This window comes from Phodopus roborovskii, unplaced genomic scaffold, assembly GCF_943737965.1.
Source record: "Phodopus roborovskii unplaced genomic scaffold, PHOROB, whole genome shotgun sequence".
Classification (NCBI taxonomy): Eukaryota; Metazoa; Chordata; class Mammalia; order Rodentia; family Cricetidae; genus Phodopus; species Phodopus roborovskii.
The window spans coordinates 9,105,404-9,120,958 of NW_026126416.1; the positions used below are offsets into that span (position 1 = coordinate 9,105,404).

The window sequence follows — 15,555 nt, forward strand, 5'->3', positions numbered from 1 at the left end:
TTTAAATGTTGTTTTTGTGCTTGTTTTTGGTTTTCAGGTTTTTGCTTCATTTGGCTTTTTCAAGCCAATATACATCCAAAGTCTGCTTAAATTTTAAAATCTGCCTTATTTTAATAAAAAGGTTATGTGCACATTAACACATTGTAGACTTGTGGAAATATACAAAGAAGAAACAATGACCCAAAATTCTACCACCCCAAAATAAGTCACACTTAACCTTTGGGTAACTAGATACCTCTTTGCCTAGTCTGGGGGCAGTGAAGGAAGGATTTATTTAAAAGTTACTTCATTATTATTTTAAATTATAAATGTTAGTAACAAGTAAAGTGTATTACTTTAATTGTCCTAAAATTTAACATAAGAAAAAAGAACTGAATCAAAGCTGAAGAATTTGGGTGTAGTAACTCCAGCACTTGGGAGGTGGAGTCAGTTTAAGGTCATCCCTCTGCTATGTAACAAGTTTGAGGCCATCCTGGATTACGTGGAACTATATCTCAAATAAATCCAACAGGCATGGTGACCCACACCTTTAATCCCAGCACCCAGGAGGCAGAGGCAGGTGAATTAAGGTGAGTTCCAGGGTAGCTAGGGCTACATAGTCAGACTCTGTCTCCAAACAAACAAAATCAAACTTAAGATAAAGCTAAAGAGATTCCCAAGCTCACAGAAACCTGAGCGCCTAAAAGTTGCCTCTGAAATTTAAGGTGTATGCCACCATTTCAATGAATTTACTTAAACACATGAACTGCATTGAACTCCCTGAGTACCCAGAGTCTTTTGCAGTTCTAGGACATGCTTCATTGCTTCATTGAATTTCAATTTGCTTAGTTGAATTTCAATTTCAGTGCATTTGATTTTATTTTTAACACCCAGGAAATCAGAGTTTCTATCACAGCTGCACATTTCTCTTGCCTTAGCAATGACTCAGAGAACTTCTGATTTATCATTTTACAGTGAGTAATTCCTTTTACTGTTTAGCTAGAAAGAACTACAAGACTACAAGCTTTTTTTTTTTTTAACCACATATAATCACAAGCATTTTCCTGCTCATTGAAACAAAACGCCATGTGCTCTCTATAAACAGTGCTGGCCCAGATTCATAGCCATCACTGCAATCAATAATCCACATTTCAGACGAGCCAAGGTCTTGATGCTCCATCTGTTACTGCTCGGTTTCTTTCTGTCCTGGTTATACTGAAGCACAAAGTGCACAGGTAAACATATGTATCAGTGTATCCCAGGCAACAGGCTTGGCAAACAACCCTCGTGGGCAGGTGTCTTTGCTTAAATTTTTTTTTTAATCAAATGATAACTGGACAGGATGGAAGCATTGGCCCTGGCTGTCAATAGAACTATTTCTCTTCAGTTTTGTTAACTACAATGCATAAAGGCATTTGCCACTGAAATTAAACCTGACTATGGCTTTCAATCAATCAAGGAAGGCTGGATATATCTGTTCCCTCCTATATCTCACTAAAATGAAAATAAAACAGATTGTTTTCCTTCAGTTTTTTTTTTTAAGTGTTAAAATACTCAGGAACAAACTTGAGAAAAATTATGAAAATCACAGTGCAAAAAGTTCAAGGTATTGTTGAAAGATATGGAACAGGATCTAAATAAATGGAAATCACTCCAAGTTTGTGGATCAGACTTAGGAGTTAACAAGAAATAAATATCCTTTTATATTACATAAGTTTTTTTAAAATTGAGCCTTTGGAAATTTCACATCAAGCATCCCAATTTCATCCATCTTCCTTGTATCAACACCCTCTAAAGGGAAAACAAAAAAGAAATAATAAAAATAAAATTAAATAATAAGAATCAGAACATTAATGAAAGAAAATAAGCAAACAAAAACAAAGACACCTTCAAAATAAGTTGGCATTCCCCAACATCTACCCAATCTATGACCTGCTGGAACAGTCTTGCAGAACCGTAGCAAAGGTTCTTCATAAATCAGGACAATCAGCACCATGTCTGAAAGGAGACTGGGTGAAGTTCCAATACTGATAGCATACCCAAAGCCAGAGGCCTTGAACCTGAACAACAACACCCTACCCAAGGAACATTCGCCAGTAAAGCTGTTTGGTCAAAAAGTGTAATTCGGGATACACCACAACTTCCGATGCCACTAAGGTGAATGAAGAGGTGTTGCCAAGGCAGGAAAGATGGAGGGACATTGTTTGTTTGTTTTTATTTTGCTTTGTTTTTGTTCAAAACAGGTTTTTGTAAGGCCCAAAAATCACTGGAAGATGTAACTTGGCAGGAGAGAGCCGACATGCATGACGTCCTAGGTTAATCCCTGAAAGTAGTAGAAATAAACAAATCCTAAGTGGTTTATCTAGTCAAGATGATGCCTCCAAGCCTGACTGCCTGAATTTGATCCTTGGGACCCACATGGTAGACAGAACCAACTTCTACAAGTTGCCCTCTGATATCCACACACTTTTTGTTTGTTTGTTTGTTTGTTTGTTTGAGATACGGTCTCTCTATTATGTAGCCCTGGCTGTCCTGGAACTTGCTATGCAGAGCAGGTTGGCCTCTAGGCCTCAGAGATCCACTTGCCTCTGCCTACTGAGTGCTGGGATCAAAGGTATGTGTCACCATGCCTGACCTTATACACACAGTTACACACACACACACACACACACACACACACACACACACACTGTAATGTAATAGAAAATTTTAAAATAGAATGGAATTTAAAAAGGTCCTAACCCCTTTGGACAAACAAGTTGGATGAGAAGCCAAGAGCCAATGAGAATTGACAATAATTGGCAATAAAATTTTGGATTCCAGAAAATGTATTTATCAGGCAGGAGACAGCAGTGGTTAAGTGCAGGAGAAAAAAAGCAACAAGAAGCAAAATGATGCATTTCCTGTGACAAATATGGAGGACCCAGGGCATAGACACAGCACTGTGTCTCCCTAAAGAGTCCAAGAGGTAGTGCCCAAGTACTCAGGAGGAAGAATGGAAAGACAAGAAAAATTAAAGGGAGATTGGAATAGAAATGAGCATCCTTGCCTTGGAATCTGGTGGAAGTCTTTCACTGGCTTGGAGTTAAGAACTCCAGCACGGTTAACCAAATGTGCCGTAAAGGTTGCCTAGGTAGATGTTACCTTTATACAGAGACATTTCAAAGAATATTAAAATAGCAGTGGACCATTCTCAAGACCTAAGCAAAGGTGCAATTTTCTAGTACTCTCACAAGCAAGATCATACACTTCATTTACAGTGAAAGATGTCTTAGCACCCTTGTGTAACCTTTTAAGATTCATGGTTTATTGTATCAGATTGTAATCCCACCCAAGGCAATAAGGGACACCTATAGCCTCATAAAAGATGTGGGGAGGGAAATGGTGTTTCTTTAAATATGCTTTGGCATGTAACTCTGGAGACTGCCAAAATAGTAAATATGGCTCCCGCCAAGGCACTTAAAATGGACTCTCTTGGAGACCCATACCCATACCTATGCTTGAATGTTCACTACTCTTTCCCTGAGCACCTGTCTTTTTATTAAACTCAGTGATTGAATCTATCAACCCACCCATCTTTTATTTTATGCATACAGGTGTTTTGTCTGCATATATATCTAGAGACCACATGCATGTGGCCATATTTGGTACCAGATCCTCTGGGACTGAATTTACTGATGGTCGTGAGCTACTTATGTGGGCATTAGGAATTGAACCTGGGTTCTCTAGAAGAGCAGCCAGAGTTTTAAACCACTGAGCCGTCTGTCCAGCTTCTGCCCCTCAAAAACAAACAAACAAACAAACCCTCTTCTCTTATTTATTTCAGTGTATGTATGCATGCGTGCATGCATGAGTGTATGCACCACCTGCATGCAAGTGCCTGCGTAGGTTAAAAAGGGGATTGGATCCCCTAGAACTGGAGCAACAGGAGGTTGTAAGCCACTTTGTGGGTGCTAAGAATAGAACCTGGCTCCCCTGCAAGAGCCATAAGTTCTCTTAACTGCCAAGCTAGCTCTTCAGCCTCTACAGTCTCTTAATAAACCTAAGAAAGCCTCCTTCACACTAGCCAGTCCTCAGATTCTTCTCTATGGTGCACAAGCAGAGGGTTCCGAAAATAACGTCTCAGACTGCTGCAGATGGGAACGTGGGGCTATGTCCTGACCTCTTTTGAATGCTTCCACCACTCAGTATACATGGTATGAAGGACAGAGACATTGACCTTCTATTGGAAGTGGGGCATCTGAAAGACAGAAACCCTGTTAAATCCCAGTATGCTGACAGCTAGCCTGATCTCTCTGTCCACTCCCAGCAAGACATAGGGGGGGGGAACCTTTTTTTCAAGATGGTTTCTCTGTGAAGCTTTGTAGACCCAATTAGCATTGAACTCACAGATATCTGCCTTCCTGTCTCCCAAGTACTGGGATTAAAGTCATGCATCACTACCACACAGCCTTTTTGTTGGTTTGTTTTTCTGTTTTTGTTTTTTTGTGGTTTTTGGTTTTTTGAGACAGGGTTTCTTTGTATACTCCTGGCTGTCTTGGAACTCATTCTGTAGACCAGGCTGGCCTAGAACTCACAGAGATCTATCTGCCTCTGCCTCTGCCTCTGCCTTCCAGGTGTTGGAGTTAAAGGTCCAGCTAGGATATAGGAAAATTTTGTTGGGAGTGGTAGTGCATTAGTTTGATCCAAGATAAAGGTCTCACAAGTAGTCACATTCTATAGTTCCATAAAATGACAGTTCACACATGGGGAGGGCTCCATCAAAGAGGTGGGCTACATCTTTAATTAATGTTCAGCAAGAGCCTAACTTATGGTAGAGGCTTGCCTAGCGTGCACATGCCCTGGGTTCTGTCCTCAGGCTCTTCCTCTCGGAAGTAACACTGACAATAAATATAAACTGCAATGTAAGCATGTTTTTAGAAAAATGGAGGCTAATTATGAAGACAGAGCTGGAGGAGTGTTCTGGAAGATGCTGGAAATGAGTTTGAGTGGAGAGCAATGAACTGTCACTCTCTGTTAAAGCCTACTAATGTTTGCATTAATAAATCATAAATTATGCACAGTTTTTGTTTTTATTTTGAAATTCCTTCCTCCAAATATAGGGCCAATCTTATGAATGAAAAATATTGTTTTCAAATGATGGCTCAGGGTTGGTTGTCCAGGCTTTTTTTTTTTTTTTTTTTTTTTTTGGAGAAATGGTGTTAAGATGCAACACCTTTCAGTTTGCTTTTCCAAAGATATTCCCATAATTCACTCTTTGGCTGGTAAATACCCTTAATTTTAATATGTCTTCTTTATCCTTCAAAACTGATGAGTAAGACTGTCCTGTGATTGAATTTTTTTTAAAGGAGAAATTCTTTATAAGAAAGCTGTCTTCTAAGAAAACCAAAAAAACTCAAACATCTCACATCACATGCAGACCCTGTGACTAATTAGATGTACTACAAGATCAGAACACATGCGTGCACACACACGCTACACACGTGCACACACACGCCGCACAGGCACACACGTGCACACACACGTGCACAAGCACACACGTGCACACTCACACACACCCCTGCAAACAGCCCCATACACAGGCCCTCCAGACACACAGCCTCCAGCAAACTCATTATGTTCGTTTTCCTGTCATCTCCTCGTTATTAGAATCTTTGACCTAGATCCAGAGGACCACTTTTGTCTTAAAAAGCAAGAATGTCATGACTAACAGTGAGATAATCACTTGTTTTTGACATATGTATTTTTAGCCTTTTGTAGAAAATAAAGATGATTTTAAACAAGATTGTGAGCCTTATTTCTAGAAGGCACCAGAAGCTGTTTCTCCTCTCTTTGTGGCATAGTACAGCCTCGTATTTGTTTATTTACATCAGCTGCTGTAATCCTGTCTCTAATATACTTTGCAGTGCTTTGCAATCAAACTGTCTTGTATTGAACTTAAGGCCATGGGAAGAGTTTGTTAAACTGCAGAGATACAAATTCTCAATTTCCTTGTTTGGGAGTTTTTTTTCCCCCTCCCCTTTTTGTGCAATGCTAGGAATTGGATCCAGGACCTTGCACATGGAAGGCAAATGTTACACTACCATTTCCAAAAGTAGATTCTAAGTCATCAACAGACTTCCAGTGGGTAGGAAGTCTGACCTCTTGTGTTTCAGGGTTCAGTTTTAGTTGCAAGGCCTTATTCTATTCTGTTAGAACAGAAAAGCCTCTTGTGTAGATAAACTTATAAAATTACTTCCAGTTGTTTAAAAAGCTGTTAGCAGCTTAACTTTATGACATTTTTCCTCTTTCAATTCATAGTACTATGTTCATTCTGCATGCAACCATGCATCAGTAAATGGCTAAGCAAGGCAGGTGAAAAAGAAAATTAACTGAAATTGCAATCTGTCAAATAAGCCTAGTCTCCCACAACTAATGCGAATACAAAGTCTGGACAAAAGAACTAATAAAAACCAACCACATCACATGCTATGTTTGTTTGTTTGCATCTTTCTTTCTTTTTTAAGTAAGTTAAAAGCAGCACTGTTGGACTGAAGAGATAGCTCAATGGTTAAGAGCACTGACTGTTCTTCCAGAGGACCCAGGTTCAATTCCCAGCACCTACATGGCAGCTCACAACTGTCTGTAGCTCTCAAGATCTAACATCCTCACACAGACATACATGCAGGCAAAACACCAATGCACATTTAAAAAGGGGGGGGGGAGTAGCACTGTTGAGTCATTTTAGATGTCTATGTTACTATCTAAATAAGTATATGAATATATAAATAAATGAATTCAAAGAGGGGAAGTTGTTGGGATAATCACTGACTATGTTTGCATTTTTAGCTCATTGTAATTCCTTTCTGGGAGTGCTATTAAGACTGTTGTGGGGGTGGAGATGGCTCATCTCAGGATTTCATTTTGGCCATGAATGGGAAATCAGTAAGAGTTGTTTTTGCTCCCTCCTTCCTCCATTTATTGTTCCTTTCCTGGAAAAAACTCTAACTATAGCTCCTGATGGTGCTCTTAGATGGTAGGAAATGCTGGGAACAATGGGCTACTCACAATCTCTCTGTCTCTGTCTTACACACACACACACACACACACACACACACACACACACCAACTCATTTCTGCTAATATGTTAGAATTTCATTATCCAGATTGGTGGGCACTAGGCATAGGAACTTACAGATAGTTTGAGATGAAGTTCATGTGAAATTAGATATGCTCTTAAGTATGAAATACACCTAAGATTTTTGAAGACTTGGTGTTTAAAAGGAATGTAAAATGCCTCTTTAGTGTTTTAAATTGTTGAGATGTAATATTAGAATCACATGGGTTAAGTAACACAACTCAAATTAATTTGAACTGCTGGAGTATTTTTTTTCTTTTTTAAAAAGTGACTTCTAGAAAATTTATCATCAGCCTTATGTTTATATTGAACAAAGCAGTACAAGAGGTTAAAATACTTCAGGGTCTTCTGCCGGCCAAATAAGGAATCTGCTCTATTCAGGAGCCAGTAGCAAAGCAAGAGGATGTTCTTCCAGGTATGCTGTCACTTTTAAAGCTGTGTCTGGCTGGGTACCACGAAGGAGGCGGAGGCAGGAGGATCTCTGTGGCAGCCTGTGATAGGGGATGTCCTTCTGAATGCTGTGAACATATGTTTCTTTTATTGGGTGAATAAATGCTGATCGGCCAGTAGCCAGGCTGGAAGTATATATAGGTGGGGCTCCCAGACTAGGAGAATGCTGGGAAGAGGAAGACAGAGGGTGAGTCTTGAGGGAGATGCCATGTAGCTGCCAAAGGAGTAACATGCCAGAGACTTACCGGTAAGCCACAGCCTTGTGGCAATACATAGATTAACAGAAACAGGTGAATAATTAAGAGACAGCTAGCCCATAAGAAGCCTGAGCTATTGGCCAAACAGTTTATAATTAATAGAAGTCTTTATGTGTTTATTTGGGTCTAAGTGGCTGCAGGACTAGATGAAACAGAAACTCCATCATCAAGCCTGGTCTACAAAGCAAGTTTCAGGACAGCCAGAGCCATACAGAAGGACTGTGTCTAGAAAAACCAACCTCTCCCACAAAATAACAACAAAAAAACCCAAAGCAAAACAAAACAAAAAACCCCAATTCAAACCAAACCAAACCAACCAAACAAACAAACAAAAACTGTGTTTGGTAAGACAATGCTGGCATAGGCCTTTAATCTCAGGCAGAGGCATGCAGATCTTTGTGAGTTCAGGGCCAACCTGGTCTACAAAGTGAGTTCCAGGACAGCTAAGATAGTTAAAGAGAAAAAAACTTGTCTCAAAACAAAAAAGCAACAACAACAAAGAACTGTGTCTGGTGTCTCTTGGTGGGAGCACAGGGGGAGGCATTAAGCACCTGAACACTTGGGTCCTACTTAAAGACTTTCTGGTTGTCTAGGCATCCCTAGGTGATTTCAAGATGTTGCCCACGGCTAAGTAGTGTAGCTCAGTCCTAGAGTGCTTGCCTAGAGAATACAAGGACCTGGGTTCCATGCCCAGCACTACTGGAAAACAACAACAACAACAACAAAAAGAAACAAAATTGTACACACTTAAAAGAGCAGCAGTGGACACTGAGCCTCTGCCATAGCCAGAGTGAGTGGGTGGCAGTGCCCAGGAGTCCATTCACAATCAAGTCTCCAGCTGGAGCATAACGATGACAAGGCAAGTCAGAGCCTGTGTTTTGGCTGGGAGCCTTGGAGTGGGATGCAAGTATTTTAAGACTTGCTGTAAGAGAGAAACGCCCTCCAGATCCTGCAGGGGCATGAGAAGAAACAGAAGGGTGATCATGAAGAAAAGAAGAACGGGCTAGTGACTACAGCGTCTGTTGTGTGCATGGCATGTGCACTAGAAACCTAAGTGCTCCTCACAGAGGGGCAAAGGGTATAGTGAGTCCTCCCCGGCTATCTGTGGGCAGCATACTCACCCAGAGACATTCATATAGCACTATTCTAAGCACTTTTAATATAAAGAACAAGAATTTTGGAAAATTCTGCTTTGGGATGCAGGTTTTGTTTTGTTTTTCTCTGTGTAGCCCTGGAACTCACTCTGTAGACCAGGCAGGCTGGCCCAAAACTCACAGAGACCTGCCTGCCTGCCTCTACCTCCTGAGTGCTGGGATTAGAGGTGTGCACCACTGCCCAGCTACAAGCTCGTAATAGAATGAAGAAAAGAAAGTGTCTCCAGCTCCCTAGCCACTTGACTCCATGGAGGTGTTCCATGGAGAATCCTTAGACAAGTCCTGGTTGTTCCTTTAATAAGAGTATTGGCTCACTAGCTTGGCTTGATGTCCTGTGCATGTAATCCCAGCACTCAGAGCAGGAGTTCAAGGTCATGCTTGGCTTCACAGGGAGCTTGAAAGCAGCTACATGAGGATCATTGAAGGTTTAAGGCCAGTTTTGAGCTATGTAGTGAAACTTCTCTTAACAATCAATGAACAGCAGCCACAAAAGAGGAATGAAGAGTGTTGATTCCCCTCAGATCCCTGTGAATGTATCTGTTCTTCTGGGGGGGGCAAGGGGTGGAGGAGTAGGTGTGCTTGTGCACTGCATGCTGGGTATCAAACACAGGACCAAGAGTGTGCTAGGAAAGTACTATATTCCTGAGCTATACTCTTACGTCCAAATATGCCTAAATATGCCAACTCCCCCTCCCCGTTCCTTTCCTTTAAAAAAAAAAAAAAAAAAAAAAAACTCCTTTCTCACCAAAGTCAATATTCATGGGGCAAGTTTGGGCCAGCTGCCACCCACTTTCTGACGCTAAAACATAGACTCCTTTTAAAACGGAACCTGCTTCCTGAAACAAACGCCAGCTTTCTCCTCTCTCCTTCCCTGCTTGTGCCTCTGTATTATAATATGATTTGAGAAGCAGGTCATTTTTTTCCAGCTTGACTGAGGATCATCAAATGGCAAGCAACATTTTAGGTCTTAAACTCACCCATAGGAAAATGGCCTGAAAATCAAGGAGACACAGCAGACAAGTAGAACGCATGCCCCGTGTGGACAGCCAGTCCCATGTCAGTTTTCACAGACATTTGGGGATATAACCAGGCTGTTAAACACCACAGGCCTTGACTTTTTTCATATTTCTTCTAGAAGATGAAGGTCAGAGCTGCTAGGGAGGCGAGACCACATTTGTGAATGGAATCAGTCAGGCCCAGTTTCCTGTCTTTTGCTTGTAGATCTAAAGTAACTTCCACATGCTACAAACAACTTTACCAATTTCCATTTTTTTCCCTGTGTCCCTAAGGGGGTCATATTTGGCAGTATGTCCAACATCACAAACAAAATCCCTTCCTCTGGCTGGTGTCCAAGATATTTTTAGCTTTGGAAGTGCATTCTCCTCTCCCTTCACCCGGTGTGTATATTTTTACTCTGCTCTTATTCTATCCAAACTCCACCAGGGTCTGTTTCCTGGCAAACTGAGAAGTGAGAAATGCCTGCGTGGGGGGAAAATGAAGACACATGTGTTGAAACTCTGCCAGGGAAGCGTTGCCCAATGACAGACGAGGGAAAAATCTTGTGATGCTTTCTTCTGTTCATTCTAGTTTTTCTTAATCTGCTCTCACAGGGCCTGCTCAAACTGCCTAAGTCAGATGTTGTGTCCTGCTTTAAATCTAAGAGGAGTATTGTTTCCTCAACACGAGGACAGCATAATGGTCTACATTTGCAGAGTCGGGAGGGCAGCTGAAGATGCAGGGGCCAGCATCTCTTCATTCCAAACATCAAAATCAAGTTGATACAGCCCTCCTTCCGGTCTCTAAGCAGCTATCTATGGATGCCTCAGAAACCCTCTTAACTATTTCCTTTCTCTCTGTCGACAGGAATGCAATGAGTCCCTAGCAGTCAGGCATGGCTGCCATAGCCAGAACACTAGTCTGCAGAAGCACAGGCCTGTGCTGTTGATTTTGCAATCATCCTGAACTCCCAGCCAGGACATTACAGAGGTTGCTTAAGGACAGGGAGGGGCTGTCTGCAGGGCCCTGCCTGGCTCTGAGTTCAGATTAGCTGTGATTTGCCCTAGAGCCATCTAACCAAGTACTGTGCTGGGTAACCTTGCAAACATTTGCGGGTCACAGGCCATCTGTTTTTCTCTTCCTGCTTTTTTTTTTTTTTTTTTTTTTCTATTCTTTTGGATTTTTGAGACAGGGTTTCTCTGAGGCTTTGGAGGTTGTCTTGGAACTAGCTCTTTTAGACCAGGCTGGTCTCGAACTCACAGAGATCTGCCTGCCTCTGCCTCCTAAGTGCTGGGATCAAAGGCGGGTACCATCAATGCCTGGCTCTCTTCCTGCTTCTTAATGTTTATTCAATCAGCCCATAAGGTTCTGAACAATGTCTTCCTGTTTGCTCTTCACAATTACCAGTTCAAAGTGAAGTTTAATTGTCATGTACTCTGTGCCTGCCCGTGTGCCTGCCTCTCTCTCTCTATCTCTCTGTCTCTCTCTCTCTCTCTCTCTCTCTCTCTGTGTGTGTGTGTGTACTTGAAACAGGGTCTCATTATGTAGTCCACATTATGTAGGTGGACTTGGAATTCACAGAGGTCAGCCTGCCTCTGCCTACCTCCCAAGTGTCCCAAGAGATAAAAGGCACAGGCCACCAAGCCCAACCACTGTCATGTTACATTTATCCATCATCTTTAGGTACCTGATTATAATATGACTCTAAAACAAATCACCCACAAAAAAATGACAACTGAGAAATACTGAAAAAAAATTATTTTACACAGGATTATTGTACAGTATTACAACGTATTATGTGCAAAATTCCATTGAAAATCATTTACAAAAGGAAGTACAACACAGTATGTGCTGAGGGTTCTAATACAACAAAAGCCAAGGATACAAGGTAAAAAGCCTCCCCCAAATCATATGCCTGTGCATCCTTACACAGTACAGTAACATGTTTTTGTTTTTTCAATGACCTGTATTATACTGATACATGACCCTTCTAGCATGTGTGCCCAGAAATTCATTTGATATGACATAAATCTAACTTTACCATACATCCATGTTGTTTGTTTTATTTTATCTGTCATGCTGAGGATGGAACCCAGTATGACAGTCTGTGCATGCCAGCTCTGCCACTGAGCCACATCCCAGCCACTGTCCGTTATGACAGCAAAGAGGAATGTCTGGTTTGTTTTTGGTTTTTGGTGCATTCTTTTCCCATCAACATCTTATTGAACTCAACAAAAGCCATATTATACATTACTTGGTTTCTGCCTCCAAAGATTGGATGCCATCAGTTTTGGCTTACAAAACAGGCACAGGGAATGTTATCCTTGGTTTACTTTCCCTTGTAGAGATTTTAAAAATTGTTTCCCAAAGCCCATAGCATATGGGACAGATTTTTGTCAAATGTCACTGCAGGGTATATTTACAGTATCGACTCCTCTTCCTATATCCTCCAGAGCCCGAACCTGCAGGCTACATTCCTCAACCCCTCCTTAGAGTCTGTGTTTCTCTCTCCACCTCTCTACATTCATTTCTCTCCTAATCATCTGCATCCATTGCTTAACAATATAAGCAAACAACAAACAGTACAACGTCACTAAAAGTGAACAAGGTAACAGTACATCAGATTCTTCAAAGGCAACGGTCTGTGGCCAGTGTCAAGGATTGCTTTAAGACCACCAGCAGTCTCTCCTCACAAATTTGCCAAAACATCCAGTTATAGAAGAGAGACTTCTAAAATGCGATACTCTCAAATCCAGCAAGAGATTTATCTTCAAATATTAAATGTTAAATCACATGCATACTTATAGAATATTTTAAAGTTACAAAAATATTTTAAAAACCAATCCTGACAGTTTACCTGCAACTGCTATAAAATTTTCTATGAAATATATATAAAAAAACACAAAGGCTCTTTGTAAAAAAAAAAAAAAATATATATAGAAAGAAGGATGGAGGAAAGAGGGGAAAGAGGGAAGGGTGGAGCCATCCACAGAGCCAAGAGGTACCTGACGCACTGCATCGGACAATCCTGTCAACACCTGCTATGGAACCCAAGAGAAGAGCTTGTACCTTAAATGTTTCCTCAGCACATATACAAACACATAAGCCAACCGAGAAGCTGGCTAAGGTTAAGCAGCCAGTGATCTCTGGACACCTGAACCATCAAACACAATTCTCCATTTCTGGAGGAGATTCTAACTATTTCAGAACCCCAACTACCTCATTTGGGCAATGTATCTAAAAGACACCCTTGTCTAAGTCAGCTTATGGATGACTTAGTCACTGAACTGAGGGGTCCTTGAGGAGTTGGCTGTCTTTCAAGCTCAAACACGTGGCAGCCAGAAGGCTTAGACTCCTAGCTCCCTTTTGGATGCATCCATGGGAAGAAGTCCCATGTGTCTGCTCTCTATGAGGGAGTGAGGTCTTCCCCATTCTGGAAAATCACACCATAAGGATCATTTTTGATTCGCTTGTAGACGAAGTGGAATATGTGGGGTTGAGGCCGACTGTGCAGCTCAGCCTTGATCTTCTGAGGGTAAGTGTCCTCTGCCAGCTGCTGCCATGTTTCATCAACGAAGAGAAAGAGGCTATACTCCTCAGGGGCCTCCACATTAAACTTCTCCGCACAGAGCTGACACACATCCTCCGTGGTGATGTATGGTCTCACGAGGAGGGTCTTCCCTGTGCATCCACTGTTGACCTCTTGGAAGGCAACTCGGAGGTAATTCTGCAAGTGGAAACAGATGTCAGGAGCGAGCACCAAAGAGAAAGCAGACAAGTGGGCAGCTGAACCTGTAAGCCACTTCAAGGTTCGGGTTTGTCCCAATGTCTGGCCAGACCCACACAGCTCAGAATGCCAGGGAAGACTGATTGCAACTTGGACTGTGGTGGGGACTATGGCATGGACTAAGCAGCCACATTTTAGCTCACTGCAAAGAGAAGCAACAGTAAGTCCCATCAGCTCTGGTTCTCGTCTTTCTTTATCCATTATGAGGCCAGCTGCTGAAGAAATCCCAAGTTAGGCGTGTGAACCACATCCAAATCTGGGAATTTTCCCAGCTTGAATAAATAATAAGAACGGCAGAAGGGTCTGGTCCAGAAGTTAGCAGGAAAGATTTAAAACATCTAGACACAGCAGCATATATGATGCTTACTTTGTGCTGTTCTACGAAGCCTAAGAAAAGACAGTGATGCTTGGGCAAACTGCTGATGTCGGGCCATTCTCCCCAAATGGTGATCTCATGTGGTGCAACCATACTTAAAGTTCCCAGTGGCTCTCATGTGGCGCAGCCTTACTTAAGGCTCCCAGTGGTTTGGGGTGTAATGTGGGAAGAATCAGAGGGAGGGCTGTCGATTTGCCAAGAAGACTTTGGAGATGGACCTGACTAAGCGCAAGTGGAACAGGGTGCTGCAGGAAGTAAATGGAGATGGTTGCAGGCTTGGCGTTGAGAATCATGTAGGTGTTCACTACCCTGAGAGGCAGTAAGTCTGTTGACTCCTACCAGACAAGCCCAGGTACTTGTCAAGATTTTCTTATTCTGGGTAGCTCCTTTATTTCCAGGTCCTTAAGAATGGTTACACACAGGCTGGAGAGATGGCTCAGCTGTTTAAGGCTAGGCTCGCAACCAAAAATATAAAAATGGTTACACACAGAGCAGAGAAGTCCTGGTCAAATTCTAGCTGCATCTAGAGAACACACACAGTCTTGCTTCTTAGTTCTGGTGATCCTGGTTGAGATGGCCAAGCCTTACTTCTCCTGGGGCTGCCATAAGGCTTAACTGGTTGCAGGAGGGAAGGCTCTTGGGAGGGCTGTGTACTCTGAACATGTAAGATGTTTCATGTCATATGTAGGGAGGACACTGGCCAGCATGATGACTTTGCAGAGGGGAGGCTGGGTCAAGGGGCACTTGGGTAGAGTGCCGCACTGTCAGATTTGAACATCCATCTTCAGAGCGTGTGCCAGCAGACCACACCTCTCTTCTCCCATCCCCCTGGCCCTCTGTACTTATTCAAGGATTCCTGAAGAGAGTAGCCTGCATAGCCCCGGTGAGGGAATGGAGACACATTTCACTGTGTTGGCTACTAAGGAGTTTTCTTCTTCTAGGGGGCATTAGTGGTGTTTGTAACTATGCATATTGGGGTTTCATTTCTGTATTTTTGTTGTTACCCATGATCTGAGTGCTCAAAATCTCTCTCTCTCTCCCTCTCTCTCTGGTGGTACTATGGGAAGACACACATCTTTGAAGTGAGTGAGATCAGTGGGTAAGACATGTGATAAAGGAAGGGCCCTGTGGTGTGTGTGGGTTGGACACACGGGTCTCCACATTAGAAACTTCTGGTAGTCAGAGGTGATAACATAAGTAGGCAGAGAGGCCTACTGATGGAAGAATGTACTGGTCTCATTGCCTCTGATCTCAGAGGGTGCAGCCCCTCAGGACTTCCTCCATGCACAGCCCATATGGCAGCAGTCCAGTGGTCGGCATGAGTTAAATAACTTACCACGTGGATACTCTTGAACAAACCAAGCAGGAGTGTGCGGGGTGTGGGGGGGTTCACAGCATGTGTTCTTGCTTTGCATTTTGTGTGTCTGGAAGGAATTTCT

The 15,555-nt window shown here is 42.3% G+C and overlaps 1 protein-coding gene across 3 annotated transcripts in view; it reads right to left on the minus strand.

Moving 5' to 3' along the window:
- Window positions 1-11,703: 11,703 nt before the first annotated feature.
- Window positions 11,704-15,555, minus strand: part of Rin2 (Ras and Rab interactor 2) — a 163,779-nt gene continuing 159,927 nt past the window's right edge. For all 3 annotated transcript variants that reach the window (XM_051183241.1, XM_051183240.1, XM_051183242.1), the window contains one exon: window positions 11,704-13,680. In XM_051183241.1, the coding sequence (XP_051039198.1) occupies window positions 13,360-13,680 (321 nt within the window). In that variant the 3' untranslated portion in view covers window positions 11,704-13,359. The remainder of the gene's footprint in view (window positions 13,681-15,555) is intronic.